At 29.9% G+C, this 14,392-nt stretch overlaps 3 protein-coding genes across 3 annotated transcripts; 1 reads left to right on the forward strand and 2 right to left on the reverse strand.

The window, feature by feature from the left end:
- The first annotated feature begins 231 nt into the window (after nt 1-231).
- On the forward strand, nt 232-3,683 carry LOC129916271 (pyridoxine/pyridoxamine 5'-phosphate oxidase-like). Its single transcript, XM_055996127.1, has 4 exons — nt 232-418; nt 474-630; nt 2,859-3,312; nt 3,499-3,683. Exons 1-4 carry the CDS (start codon nt 364-366, stop codon nt 3,562-3,564), a joined length of 732 nt encoding a protein of 243 aa, XP_055852102.1. The 5' UTR covers nt 232-363; the 3' UTR covers nt 3,565-3,683.
- A 1,376-nt stretch (nt 3,684-5,059) lies between these two features.
- On the reverse strand, nt 5,060-10,856 carry LOC129916276 (putative odorant receptor 85e). Its single transcript, XM_055996130.1, has 8 exons — nt 10,615-10,856; nt 10,386-10,549; nt 10,114-10,313; nt 6,067-6,340; nt 5,496-5,756; nt 5,349-5,436; nt 5,236-5,287; nt 5,060-5,148 (listed from the first exon to the last, which is right to left on the reverse strand). Exons 1-6 carry the CDS (start codon nt 10,817-10,819, stop codon nt 5,374-5,376), a joined length of 1,167 nt encoding a protein of 388 aa, XP_055852105.1. The 5' UTR covers nt 10,820-10,856; the 3' UTR covers nt 5,060-5,148; nt 5,236-5,287; nt 5,349-5,373.
- Nucleotides 10,857-13,099: 2,243 nt separating this feature from the next.
- LOC129916274 (putative odorant receptor 85e) lies at nt 13,100-14,081 on the reverse strand. The gene is made up of 3 exons (XM_055996128.1): nt 13,690-14,081; nt 13,463-13,626; nt 13,100-13,399 (listed from the first exon to the last, which is right to left on the reverse strand). Exons 1-3 carry the CDS (start codon nt 14,051-14,053, stop codon nt 13,196-13,198), a joined length of 732 nt encoding a protein of 243 aa, XP_055852103.1. The 5' UTR covers nt 14,054-14,081; the 3' UTR covers nt 13,100-13,195.
- Between the last annotated feature and the right edge of the window lie 311 nt (nt 14,082-14,392).

A 14,392-nucleotide genomic window follows, 5' to 3' on the forward strand; every position in this document is an offset into this window, starting at 1 on the left:
AAAATTTAAGGCAGATCTGACAGATTGGTGCCCATTTTTGACAAACAAATTTTGACAACGTTCGGAAGGTATTACCTTATTATGTGTACTGTGGTCGTGGTGACAGCCAAAAGTTTTTTTTTTAATTATTTTTCTTTTTGGAATTGACTCTAGCTCTAAAGCCCTATTAAAGCTTATCTAAGTTTAGCCTCTTTGAATAAGTTTATCTATGATTTCCTTGTTTGTTTTTATTCTAGTCTAATCGTCAGAAGCTTTTGCTTTAAATTAGAACTTACGAGACGAGATATCTCTGAAATATCATTAAATTTTAAATTAAGCCTATTGTGAAATAAAACTACGTTTTCATTTATATATATAATTTTGATGAGATTTATTGTTTTTTGTAGAAGAATGTCATCAATTAATACAAATATGTCTTGTAAGTGTAAAAATATTAAAATACAACTTATCATTCAATGATTGCTTTTTTTTAGCTTTGAGGATGAAATACCTCGAGAAGAAACAAGTGTTTCTGGAGGAAAATATTAAAGTTAAGGAACCAATATCGCTATTTAAAGATTGGTTACAAACTGCTTTAAACACTGAGGAAATACTTGAACCAAATGCCGCCTGCATAGCAACAGTCAATAAGTATGTTTTAATCAATTGGCAAAATATTTATTTATTGTTTCACGATTCAACAACACAGTTTTTCAATAGACAAAAGAGATAGGTACTAATAGATCAAACATTCATAGGAATAAATCTGTTGATATTGAAATTAATTTATCTGCAGATTTAAATCTGAGATAAGTATTTTATAAATATTATTCCTATCTTCGTGACATTGGTTGGCAAACATTTATTTATAAATATAAAACGCACAGAAGTTGTTTATTTTATTCCTTATCTTTCGATTCAACTCTTAAGCCTTGGCCACACCGGAGGGTACATGCGGTAGCGGTACGGGTAATTGTATGAACAAAATTCCAAACTGACACATCAACGTTCAGATGTGGAATTTTTTTCATACAATTACCCGTACCGCTACCGCATGTACCCTCCGGTGTGGCCAAGCCTTTAAGGCTTGGCCACACCGGAGGGTACGCGGTAGAGGTACAGGTAACGGTACGGGTATTTGTATGGAAAAAATTCCAAACTGACACATCAACGTTCGGGTGTGGAATTTTTTTAATACAAATATCGTTGCCGCTACCCGTACCGCTACCGCGTACCCTCCGGTGTGGCCAAGCCTTTATACCCACTTTCGGTCGGTCGACTAGGATTTTTCTATAGGGATTGTCACTTTAGTCGCCTGCGACTTACGTTCACACGAGTCGCCGCACGGCAAAAATCGACTCGTGAAAAGTCCCCATTATAGATGCTCCTATTAGAAACAAAGATGGTTTTTGTTTATAGCTTTTAAATCGGTTAATGTTTTAAGAAATTCACTTTTTCGTTTACAAACTCTCTCACAGTCACCGCCCCAAATGAAAACCATGGATTCCTGAGGTAATTTTCTAGTTTTCGTCCCGTTTTTGAGTTATGACGGTTTTTATGATTTTTGCTCTCTTGTCCATTAACTGGCCTTATCTTTGCCAAACTACGTCTTATTCGAAAGATTTTTTTTACAATAAGCACGAAAAATTAATAGGTACTCATTTACGTGTTTTTTCACTTAAATGATATGAAAGTGTAAAAAATAACTTAAAAAACGAAGAAAATTGTTTTTGATGCAAAATTGTGGAGAAACGGTTGTCCGCAGAAAAAAAAGTTTTGAGACAAACTAAAACTGTAATAAATTTTTGATTGGTTGCAAAAAAAATCTTTCGAATAAGACGTAGTTTGGCAAAGCTAAGGCCAGTTAAAGAACAAGAGAGCAAAAAGCGTCATACTCGAAAACGGGACGAAAACGAGAAAATTGCCACTAAAGTTAAAGTTTTTCAACTTAAAATGACTTCAGGAATCCATGGTGTTCATTTGGGGCGGTGACTGTGGGACACCCTGTATAAAAAAAATTGTATTATCTAGAGCCAATTTTTCAATAGTCAGATAAACCCCAGTTAAGGCTTATTCCTACAAATAAAAGTTTTTTATATTGACATTTATTCTTCTGATAGTCTAATTGACGATTGACAAATCGGGGCTTAGTAAGAAATTCGAAAATTTGTATCCAGAAATTAAGTTGATTATAAAATTACCCAAACTGAAAAATTCCTTTTAACAAATTTGCTATAAATCTTTACAATCTGATCAAATATTTACAGTATTGTCTGTATTAAAAATATGAAGCATTTATAATACCATTCTTTTATTACAATGATTTTCTGTTTGTAAAATATCTTCATTAGCCGTGTTTTATTGGTAACTCAGTACTTAGCTCAGTAAAATTTTGCACGGTAAACAACAACAAATCGTCTGCTTAGAGTGTAAACCTGCTAACTCCACATAAAAATGATTTCAAAAATTGGTTAAAAATACAAAAAGTTTTCAAATCTTATCAATTCTTTTGCATTTAATAGTATGAAATCGAAGAAATAACTTTATGCTGTCTTGAATTTATTCAAACATTTAGAAATATTTTATTTTTTAACAATTTTGTCACGAGTGTAAAAGTGGAGTTAGCAGGTTTACACTCTAAGCCGACGAAATGATAGCTAAGGAGATACAATTTCTTTTTCTAAACTTATACATTTTGGGCTTTCCAAAAATGTGTACATCCCAGCAAGGTCACCTAGGTAGTTGACAAGGATAACATTAAATTAATGCAGCAGGTCCATAAATTAAATTCAATAAATAAAATAATTTGTTTCTACATACATAATTTAAAATGTTTTTTATTTTTAATAATTTGTTTTTAATCTTTTAAAATTTCATAGGGATGGTTTTCCATCAAATCGATTTGTTTTGGTAAAGGATGTCGTTCCAGAAGGTTTTATATTTTTTACAAACTATGGCAGTCGAAAAGCCCAGGATATACTTAACAACCCTAATGTTGCAATAACTTTTTATTGGTGCCCGCTTCGTAGATCAGTTCGAATTGAGGGTGAAGCTGAGAAAATTTCACATGCCGATTCGCTTAATTATTTCCACCAGCGACCGCGCGCAAGCCAGATTGGTGCATTAGCTAGTGCTCAAAGTACTGTTATTGAAAGCCGAAAACATTTGGATGAAATCGAATCAAAAATTAAAACTGAATTAGGAGACAAAGAAGTGCCAATGCCAAATTGGGGTGGTTATCTTATTAGGCCACGCTTGATTGAGTTCTGGCAAGGACAAACTGATCGTCTGCATGATAGAATCCGTTTTAGAAGGGGATCAAAGAAAGAGGAAGTAAGTACAAGTGCATTTTTTTTAATAGAAACGGTCAAAAACAATTGTATACTGTACTAGTACTAACATTATTTTGACGACTCAGGTCAAGAAATAATTTAAGCAACACCACGACATTTTAAACATTATGCTATAAAATACTTGGATTGGCCATTAATTTGTATTCATTTTTTTTTTTATTTTTAGGAAGTAGATGAGAAGTTTGTCCACAGTGGAGAAGATGGTTGGGTTTTTGAACGCTTAGCCCCATAAGTCAAAGTTCAAACAGTTCCTAAATTCAATATATTGCATTTGAATGTAACAATTTTTAAATAAATAATCAATTGTTTATATTTGTAAAAAATTAATAATAAAAAAAGTGTTATAAGAAATGTTTTTTTTTTTTGTTTGTACAATTTTAATTGAAATTAAAAAGAACCCTCCCGAAAACTACGAGCTAAACTATAAAGGATCGGTATTTTATTTCCTATGCATTTAACATAGATTTGGATTTTTCATTCAAACTGAAATTTTTTACAAGTTTTATAAAAAGACAAAATTCGTTCTTAACATGAATAAAAAAAACTTCATAAATGGCTTTTGAACTCCAAATAAGGAGAAGACAGAATGTTTTGTGTGCTTATTTCTAAGTATCTTCTTTCATTCAGTACCTCAGTCTTATTATACAAAAAATAAGTCACTGTGGTGTATGCGTGACATTTTTTCTGTAGAAAAACTTAAACAGTTAATATAAAATTTTTATCGCTGAACAATTAATTAATTCATTTCTAAACGGTTAAAAGATGTTAATAACGGATTATTTGATTTTACAAGTAAGGTGTAAAGATAAACGAGCTGAATTTGTAAGATTTTTTCTAATATATAAACTAGAAATAAATTTAATATATAAAATTAAAAGTTAATACATTTAGACTGGAAGTTATTTTTAAGGTGGTTGGCTTTCTCGTGGTTAATTTTTGTATTTAAAAAATTATATGTACCGACTTATATTTTTGAAGGTTAAGCAATTCTTTTAATTGCACTTCAACTGCTAACAAGCGATAACAAAAAATTGAGACTAAAAAGAATAAACATATTAGGCACACAATTTCTTAAAACCTATCGGTAAGCGGGGTCGGATTCAATTTTTTATAAATAATGCTTAGAAAAAACATGAAATTTTGATAAGTGATCCAGAAAGCATGCATATTTTACAAGCTTACATAAATTTGAAATGATTTTTTTCCAGGAATCTTTTTAAGAGTTTTAGTTTAAACGCAGGATTTCTATTTACAAAATTTTTAAAATTTAATGTGAAAACTGAAAAAGAAACTTGAACTTAACTGACGTTTTATTCCATTTTGAATAAAGATACATTTTCGATTTTCCTAAGGAGCACATGCATATTAATCCACTACTGTCCCGAATTTAGAACTAGTCAATCTACTGACTAAAAGTGAATAGTGTGATAAATAATCTTATGAGCATCCTTAACAAGTAATGAGCGTTTGAAGAATACTGGCCTTAGTATAGAATGCTAAATACACTTTCATACAACATTTCAAATACCTTAATGCAAACTGAACGAAAGTTAAACCAATTTTAAGTAATTTCAGAAACATTTTTAATATAACGTGAAGTGTTTTTTAATTATACAATTTTTGTATTTTTTCCTAAACTGATGTTCAAACTCAAGTGCACAGAATTCTTACTTCCTTCCGTTTTTGAAAGCATTCGTGTATTAGCTGCTTTAGTACGACCTTGTGAGAATGCTGATACATTAAAAGTTTTTTTTCTAATAATACTGGATATTGAAAGCATTGTCCTTGAGAAATACTAGTTTCATATAGATATGATCTTCATTGGAGAGAAAAAAAACATAATATAATATAAAAACAGTCATTTAGCGCCTTTGTCTTCCAAACATATAATCATGAAGCTTACCTTTAGGCGCCATTTACAAATTAATTTCCAGTCCTGAGCTATATACTGTTTGCTATATTATAAAATGTATTCGTAAGAACTAATGCCTAAACAAAAATATAAAATCTTGGTACCTAATTAGTTCAATAAAATACTTTTTTATGGCTTCTTTGCTGCTATTTTTTGAAGTAGAGTCAAAAAGGAGAACGCTTGTGCAACAACCTGTGAATAATTTAAAGTGAGATTATAAAAAATAATAATTTGGTATTTACAAAACTTACTGATCTAAGTCGTTCGACATTCATAACAAAAAATTTTCCAGCCGTAAGCTGAACAGGTTTCCTTGAATTGATCAAAAATATCAATATTTCCTTTTTTATTAAAATTGTATTCTTGTGCCATGGTGATCTGAGTAAAGCCTCTCCAGCTCTTACACTGTGCAAACACAATAGTTCACCGTAGTATGTAAACATGAAGAGCTCAATAGAGGTAAGAGCTACGTATCCAATAACATTGATACTACGGACAATTGATCGGTCCCCCTAAAATAGTAGGTATCATAAATTAATGTTAACATGAGAAAAAGTTTAAATAAAAGTCTTTAAATGTAATGCTCCGATCGTTCGTTCGGAGAGAAAATGAAATTTAGAGCCGAAAAATGGTAATGAATTTATGAAAAGGAATTTAATTTTTTACTAGAAGGAGGGTTTACGCGCATTTTGCTTTTATCACAAAGTGCACAACTGACTATTTAATTGATGTTTAGCCTATTAAGGATCTTTTAAGGATTAAAGTCTTCTTAATAATGTTTTATATTGTTGATATAATGGTGTTTATACATAATATACTTACAACCACAGCTATAAAAACCAGCAAACAAAGTTGTAATGTTATTTGTAAGGATTTAATCAAGCAATACGGATTGAATAGTTTTTCCAATTTTGCACAGGAACGCAAAATAAATTGATGATGACATTTCATTGAATATTTTAAAGCTGCTTTTAGGTCTCCTTTGAAAATTGTATTGCTTTCTTGTGTGAAATCATTTATGTCAACCTTTTCCTCTTTGCATATAATATATTGATTAAGTTCATCCTCATCAATTGATATCCTTTTTTGTTTTTCTCTGGAAAAAAAATTGTTGTGTGTAATGATTTATTAAATATTTGATGAGACAGTTATCAGATCTTACGAAACAAAAATTTAAAACATAACAAATTCAGTAAAGGAGAACAAAATTGGTTCAGCGTTTGAAGAAATATACCAGATTAACTAAAAAAATGTCATTTTTCGCAAAAAAAGGCAACGCCATACTTCCGTTATCAGATTTTTTTTTGAGAAAAACTAAAAACCCATTTTTTTAGAATTACTAAGACCATGAAATTGCTAAAGAGGATGAAATTCTGTGCCGATATCAATCTTAGATATTCATAAATTCTTTTTTCTGAGCACCTTGATACCAGATTTCCCATCTTTCGTAGGTTATAAGGCTGTAAAAATATATTTTGTATTTATTTAAAAGTTCAGTCCCATACCTAAAGTTAATATATGAAAAAAATCACGTATACGCCACAGTGTACGTTCAAATAATTTAAACTACAACTTAAGACCCAAATCTAAATTAAATAGCACTTGCACTTAATAACAACAAGGTTTTTGCGACAAGAACCAAAATATACTTTTCTTTAGGTTTTTGATGTGCTGAACTCGAAACTGAATTCAGATTTTTATTGGCCTCCGTTTTTGAAATATTACCGTTAGAAAATGCCAAAAAAACGTCATTTTGGCCGTTTTTGAAGATATGTTTTTATGTGGGGTAATTCATTATGAAAAAAATGTTAAAATCTTTCCGATATCTGCCCGAGATAATAAAAATTTAAGTAGTGGTCTTTGACTCAGAAACAGCTCTGGCCAACCAAATTAAATTTTTATTGCCACACGAACCAACATATACTTTTCTAGAGGTTTTTGGGTTGCTGAACTCGAATCCAAAAAACGGAGGCCAATCAAATTTTACTGACTTCTGATTCGCGTTCAGCATATCAAAACCCTATATAAAAGTATATTTTGGTTCTAGTGGCAAAAAAAAGATCAATTTTGTTGACCAGTGTAATGTAAGAAAATATTTATCTTCTGTATCGTCAGTGTTGAAAAATAAACAGAAAAACCAAATCTTTTCAAATAAAAATCTAAAATTTAAATTCGTAAATTCTGCTTTTTTTTCAAAATATTGCAAAAAAGTATGTTGGACGTACACTACACATGTACCTACATGAGGGAGAGGGTATATGGTTAGAGTTACTTCTGGTTTATGTATTATTAGGGTGGTCTTTAACACAAAATTAAGGAATATATCCGCTCAATCGTCTCCCTGTGTCAAAGTGAAATTCTTGTACTTCAACTTTGCGTCTGATTTTTGAATTATTCTCATATATGTATCTCTCCCTTACGACTTGATCGATTTTGTTCTGATTTTGCACTATTATACTAAAAATTATCCTTAGTAATATTGTATTCCAAGATATTATTAAAAATATATTATTGAAATCCATTTTTTTTAGTACCTATTACGTTATTACACTTTTTTTTAAATTTATCAAAAACGGTTCAACCAATTTTTTACAAATTTTCATAAGTGTTTTAATTTTTTTCTAAATATAAATAGTTTTCTGATTTTTTGTACAAGGAAAAGGAAATTAAAACACTTATGAAAACATTATTATTTATACATTGCATACAAACATGTTGACGAAATTGGTTGGAACATTTTTGAAAAATCTAAAAAAAAGTGTAATAAACGTAAAAGGTACTAAAAAAATGGATTTCCTTTTCGATTTTTTTTTTGAGATTAAAGAATATATTTTTAATAATATCTTGGAATGCAATATTACTTAATAAGGATAATTATAAGTATAATTTGCAAAATCAGAACTAAATCGATCAAGCCGTAAAGGAGCTATATCGCTCATTTACTTGAACCAAAAAAACTGGATTTTCAGGAAACGAGTTTTAAATTTAGTATCGATCGTAATTTTTGAGTTATGGCAGTACCTATTCAAGTAAATGAGCGATATGAGAATAATTAAAAAATCAGACCCAAAGTCCAAGTACAAGAATTTCATTTTGATACAGGGCGAGTAAGGAGTATATACACTCCTTTTCATCAGAATAGGTACACAACTTTTCAAATGTTCATTAATCGTTTGTCCCCAATAGTGGTGCGTGACCTATTAAGGTTTTATTGTTTTTTGATAGTTTAAGATGTTATGAAAAGCAAAGGCTAAAATTATTTAAAAATGGACCATAACTTTCCCACTTTTTTTCTTGTAAGGTATTTTTTGAAGAAAAATTAACTTATTTTTTTCTTCATCAGAATAGGTACACCCTTGTTATCTTTAATGTTTTTGTGGATTTCGAGCAAATTTACCATTAAAAGAAATAGCTGGACTTTCCTTATTGTAATTTAATAATCATACTACCATTTTGAAAAACATGGGTGGATTATAATTTTGGCGAAAACACCTTAAGAAATAAAACAAACAATGAAGGATCCACCAGTACTGGTATGGTTAAAAAAAAATTACGAATTGTGGATATGCTCTATCCGGGGGTAAAAAAATGAATGGTGGAAAAAAAATGCAAAAAAACCTCTTAGACGAGTAAATTTTTGCATGTGCTACCAGTTTTGGTGGATTAACGACAAGAATAAAAGTGAAAAACAGTTATTTGTAATTTTAGGACAGTAAATAGAATGGTCATTAGTCCCAATATTCTAAAATGGCTGAATTTTGAAAAGACACCATCATCTAAACCAAGAACAGATTTGTATGCGTTTAAGGTTTTTGAAATCCCTTACCACATGAACAGTTGAGTGGTATTTCTTGTTATTTTTGGATCAACGAACATTTAATTTTGATTTCCTTGGTGAGTTAAACTATCAGTTTAACATTCTGCTAAAGAAGAATCCATTTTGAGACCAACTTCATTGTTAAAAAAGAAGTTTTAAGGCATGGAAGAAAGTAATCTACTACGATAGTACAAATAATAAATTTCAAACGTGAAGAATGGTCACAATTATTTGTAAATGAATATTCAAGAAACTTTTCCTTAATTCTCTAGTATTTGTGAACCAGTATACTGAATTTTTCAGCAGAACCGCGCCTCCTACCACAAAAAATGCCCTGTTAAATATTGGGAGGAAGTGAAAATTTAGGAAGTACTTCAGTATCTGCCATAGAAAACAACCCTGAACCTTGTTGAAAATGTTTGGAAATAGCTAGCCCGTACTGATAAAATTTGTGATTTGTCGATTTTAAGACAAAAATATTTCCTAACCCACCATTTAAAAATTTAGGGAAGAGATTCAGATAGATTGCATAAAGAGATTTAACAATGCAATTCCTGAACAGTTTCGTTATGTTTTTATGAATAAAAACGCCACTATCCAAAAAATAAAATAAGTAAAATACATTTTTAAGAAGAACTTGGTTTAAATTCATTTCATGGAATACTTTGACATCATTCTCTATGTGTACCTATTCTGATGAAACAAAAAAATAACTCAGTTTTTCGATGTGAAATGCTTTGCCATAGAGAAACAAGAAAAATAAATACACGTTTTGAATTATTTTTTTGCTAATTCTGCTAACATCTTAAACAATGACTTGACATCAAAAAATTATTGTTTTTCCTACAGTGTTAGGAAAAAATTATTGTTTTTCCTACACTGCAAGGAAAAAACGAATACTGAACATTTGAAAAGTTGTGTACCTATTCTGATAAAAAGGAGTGTAGATAAAAATCTTTAAAATATAAGAGATTTTTTTTTATTTTTTTGGAAACGATTGAGCGGCCTTATATGTATGTATGAGTATGAAAATTTAGCAAATAAATACTTACCTCACACTTTTGGCATTTTGAAATGCAAGGAGTTCACTATGCGCCTGAACATTTTTGAGACTGCAATAAAGTACATCATATTGGCCCAACATAATCACAATAGTTGAAACATAAACTGCAGCTCCATTTGTATAAGCTCCACACATTGCTAATTGTGCCAGAAATTGAATAAAGTACAAAGTTTCGTAGACAAATGCTCCCTAAATCAGTATGATAAACATCTTTCATCGATGATTTATTTGTATGGAAAAATTAATTTAAAAAACCTTCACCTCTGTTTCAAAAGGATACCAACATTGAATAGGCAAGACTCTTTGCTGTAATATAAGTGGACTTAATGACCAAAATATTACAGAAATACTGCCAATAAGTTGCCAATATTTTGTCATTTTTCTTGCAGCTTTATAAGATTGCACAGAGCTTACATATGTTAACCCTAATATAGAAATATGTAAACAAAAAATACAAATGGGAATATTAGAAAAAAGGTGTTTTATCTACCAATTAACGAGTGGTGTTTATAATTTTTATTAACTTCCATAAAAAACTTGAAAAGTTCCTTTGAATTAAATATCCAATATACACTGGCAAAACTCGAATAAGTGTAAATAATAAGCATGGTTAAGGCATCAGTGACATCTTCCAATTTTCCGTATTTCATAGACTTCAATGTTGTAACTGACCACAAAATGGATAAATGCACCATTAGAAAAGCGGCAAACGTACTGAAAATTACGTTTGTTAATTTTCCGAGCAATTGCCATTTGAAAGCTGATGGAAAAAATCTATTAAACCCTGGGTTCATATGACCATGAATTTTCATAAAAAATATTTGAGCCGAAAACAAATTTTGCACACGAGTATCAATTTTAGATTTATAAACAAAAGTAGCTGACATTTTTATGAAATTTATTTTGTCCGACTGACTAAGACTTTGAGACGGTTCTGTGACTTGCAAGAAATGTAGTTCACTACTTATGAGATGAATTTGAGGAAAATTTTTGTTTGCTACACTCAATTATTTATGTACAAATTTGGGACTCAATCTGTTATTACCTCTACATGCTGTTTAAAAGTTGTATACTAAATATAAACCCTTTAGTTTGAAAAGAAATAATTGCTTAATCACCTTTTACAAACAATTTCCACAGATATTGAATCTGTAAAATGTGAATATGAAAACATTTACCTATATTCAATGCAATACAATATTGAACCTTATATTGGTTTACTTTCAAAAGTTTTTTAACTATTTATTTTATTTATATGATGTAGAAAGGTTTCCATAACTTTAAACTGCCTATCAGTTTCAATGCTGTATTTTGTTTTCTAACTTAAATATGAAAACTGAAAGTAAACATAATTCAGTTATACATACTTACGAGACTAGAATTAACTTTAATCAGCTAAATAAGGTATTACGTTTCTTAAATTGGGAGTTGTTTATGAAGGGTCATGATATTGTATGAACTTTTTGAAGAATGCTATTGCTAATTCTAGTAATACGTAGTTTTACTAAGAAAATCTGAAAAAATATTTTCTAAGACCCAATTTTTCAATCTTCTTATAAACAGTCAGTTGACTGTCTGACGAAAAAAGATATTAGGCTCATAAACAATCAGATAACAATATTGAAATTTTCAATCTAGTTATTCTACAGAATAACAAAAAAAAAAAATGCCAATGCAAAAATATTCAAAATTAGACGTCATTTTTATTCTTAATTGAAAAATTGATTTTTTCTCTATCTAGGGAAAAAGTTCTAACTGACCGTTTATAAAAATAAACAACTTTTAGGCTCTGAAAACTGATAGTAACAAAATTGTTGTATTTTTCAGAAAAAAAAAGAAAAAAATGTAAAAAATGACAGTTATTTTCAATTATTTTATTCAATGTTTGGTATTGCCTATTGTAGCGCATATGAAACCTTGGAGTCGTTAATTCATTCCCCGAATTAAGTTTTGAACATCTTGTAGTAAAATATTCTAATACTCTTTTTGAAGTTAAACTTCTTTTGCGGCGTTAAGGCATGAAAATTTGCTTTTTGAAAAAAAAAAAAAAATTCACAAGGATTAGAAAGAACATATTACCATCTAGTGCTCATAACTGTAAAAAATTTTAGTTATGGTATGAACTTACTGAGTGAATTTCTTTGAAGTGGACAGACAGACTTCAGCAAATCGCTCCCCAAATCTTCTCCACAAACATTAAATTTCATTCCTTGAATTTAAGCTCACTCTTGTCGGATATGTTATGCTAATTTTTATTCAAACCTGAATGGTTCAATTGTACAAGGTTAGCCCAGAATAGCCCAAGATTTTTTTCGCTAGCCCACCCTAAGTTCTAAATTATAACGGAATTATTTTTTTTTTTTTTACCTCAAAAATCGCAAAAAATAATTGTTTATTCAGTGTAAAAATTGTAAGTTTTGCTCTGAGGTTCGTTTGTCCAACTTTAGCCCAGAATAGCCCAATTTTTATTTCTTTATTTCAACATTTTTTTAAAAGATACAATAAAAAACTGTTTTTCATATCAGAAACCCAAAAAATTATGATTTTTTTCCGTGAAAAATCCGTTGCTTTAAGACCGTGGTTTGTTTGCTCAAGGTTAGCAAAGGATAGCCCATTTTTTATTTTCGCTAACTCTAAGTCAAAAACAAAAAAAAAAAATATTTTTTTTTGTCAGTGATTTATTACTATGGTTCGTTTGTTCAAGGTAATCCCAGGCTAAACCACCATTTATTTTCGTATTCCCAGCTATAGTTGGTTACAAACGCCAACTAGTTTCATTAAATTTTTAGAAAGAAAAAAAAAATAGTACGCATACACCACAGTGACCTTTTTTTAAAATTACTAGTGTTAAATTTGAGCAGAAATCAGATTATGTAGGGATAGTATCACAATCAAATAAGAATGTCACACCAAATATAAATCTTATACTCAACACACATACATATACATAAATGTCAAAAATTTATCCTCGGCTAAATATTTGCAACAATTCGAAGATGCATAGAAAAATGCATATTTCAACTTTTGTCACAAAGTGCACGTCTGCATCTATCAAATTCTTAAGTCTGTACTTACCTAATTTTTTGTAAGCTTTTTCCTGCTAAGATTTCACTATGCGATTGAATATTCTTTAAGCTGCAAAAAAGAATATCAAATTGTCCTAGCATGATCAATATGCAGGAGACATACATTGCTGATCCATTTCCGAAAGTAGCACCCATCTGACATTGGGCCAAAAATTGAATTGAAAAAAGAATCTCAAAAGTGTAACCTTCCTGTTAATATATAGAAATATAAGATGAGTGTAATTTTTTGTGTAGGAATTGAATTAATCTCACATTAATATCAAAAGGATACCAACACTTTACAGCCAAAATCCGACGACGAAGCATTAATGGACTCAGTGCCCAAAATACGACACCTGCTATGCAAGCACATAGCCAATATATTGTCATTTTTTTAGCAATAATGTATGGGGAATAAGCATTTACATACGTCAATCCTAATATATTTTTAATAGCAACATAATAACAATAACGTTTAACATTGAAAATAGAAAACTTACCAGGCTTTGATAGATACTGATAATGTTTGTTGACATCATCAAAGAAGCTTTGCAAATTATTTGAAAATACTATCCAATATAAACATGCAAATGTAGCAAATGAATAAATGATAAGCATTACTAAAGCATCCGTGAAATCTGCCAGTTTTCCATAGTAAAACGAGTCAAATGCAGTTGCCACAAAAAGGATAACTATGTGCAAAGTCAAGAATACCCTGAATGCACATAACAATTTTGTAGCTACTATTCCAACGTTTCTGAATGCCGGTGGAAGAAAATTCTCAATTTTAGGACTTATATTACCAAAAAGTTTCATAAAAAATATTTGTGTTGAAAATAAATTTTGAACTCGTTCTGAATTCATCTTAGATAGTGGTGCGATATAAAGCTAAACTGTGCAGATATTTTAAAATGGATTTGATTTTATACCAATTTTTGTATATTAACAATGCATTAAAAAATATATTATTATAGGTATTCTAGAAGTTTTGATTTCTAATTAAAACTAGTTAACATAAAACTTAATGAGTCAATTTGAAATGATAATTATGGGGGCGGTTTTAATAAGTTTATTTTTAATGCCCAAGCATTAATTAATTAATAGGCTTTTCAAGAAAGTTAAAATGAAGCACAACACTTTGGTCTAGAACTTGAATCAATTTAAATCTAATTAGTTAGTCAAGTTCAGGATCCGACCAATCTT

Source organism: Episyrphus balteatus, chromosome 3 (genome assembly GCF_945859705.1).
Source record: "Episyrphus balteatus chromosome 3, idEpiBalt1.1, whole genome shotgun sequence".
NCBI classification, from domain to species: Eukaryota; Metazoa; Arthropoda; class Insecta; order Diptera; family Syrphidae; genus Episyrphus; species Episyrphus balteatus.

Bases quoted from the DNA above. Each gene is read 5' to 3' on its own strand.
- LOC129916276 (XM_055996130.1), bottom strand. From the start codon at position 10,819: ATGGTGCATTTATCCATTTTGTGGTCAGTTACAACATTGAAGTCTATG. The intron at 10,314-10,385 runs GTGAAGGTTTTT...ATACTGATTTAG, and splicing joins GGTATCCTTTTGAAACAGAG to GGAGCATTTGTCTACGAAAC. The intron at 5,757-6,066 runs GTAAGTATATTA...CTACTATTTTAG, and splicing joins TGGTTTTTATAGCTGTGGTT to GGGGACCGATCAATTGTCCG.
- LOC129916271 (XM_055996127.1), top strand. From the start codon at position 364: ATGAGATTTATTGTTTTTTGTAGAAGAATGTCATCAATTAATACAAAT. The intron at 419-473 runs GTAAGTGTAAAA...GCTTTTTTTTAG, and splicing joins AATTAATACAAATATGTCTT to CTTTGAGGATGAAATACCTC. The intron at 631-2,858 runs GTATGTTTTAAT...AAAATTTCATAG, and splicing joins TGCATAGCAACAGTCAATAA to GGATGGTTTTCCATCAAATC.
- LOC129916274 (XM_055996128.1), bottom strand. From the start codon at position 14,053: ATGAATTCAGAACGAGTTCAAAATTTATTTTCAACACAAATATTTTTT. The intron at 13,627-13,689 runs GTAAGTTTTCTA...AAAATATATTAG, and splicing joins TCAGTATCTATCAAAGCCTG to GATTGACGTATGTAAATGCT. The intron at 13,400-13,462 runs GTGAGATTAATT...ATATATTAACAG, and splicing joins GGTATCCTTTTGATATTAAT to GAAGGTTACACTTTTGAGAT.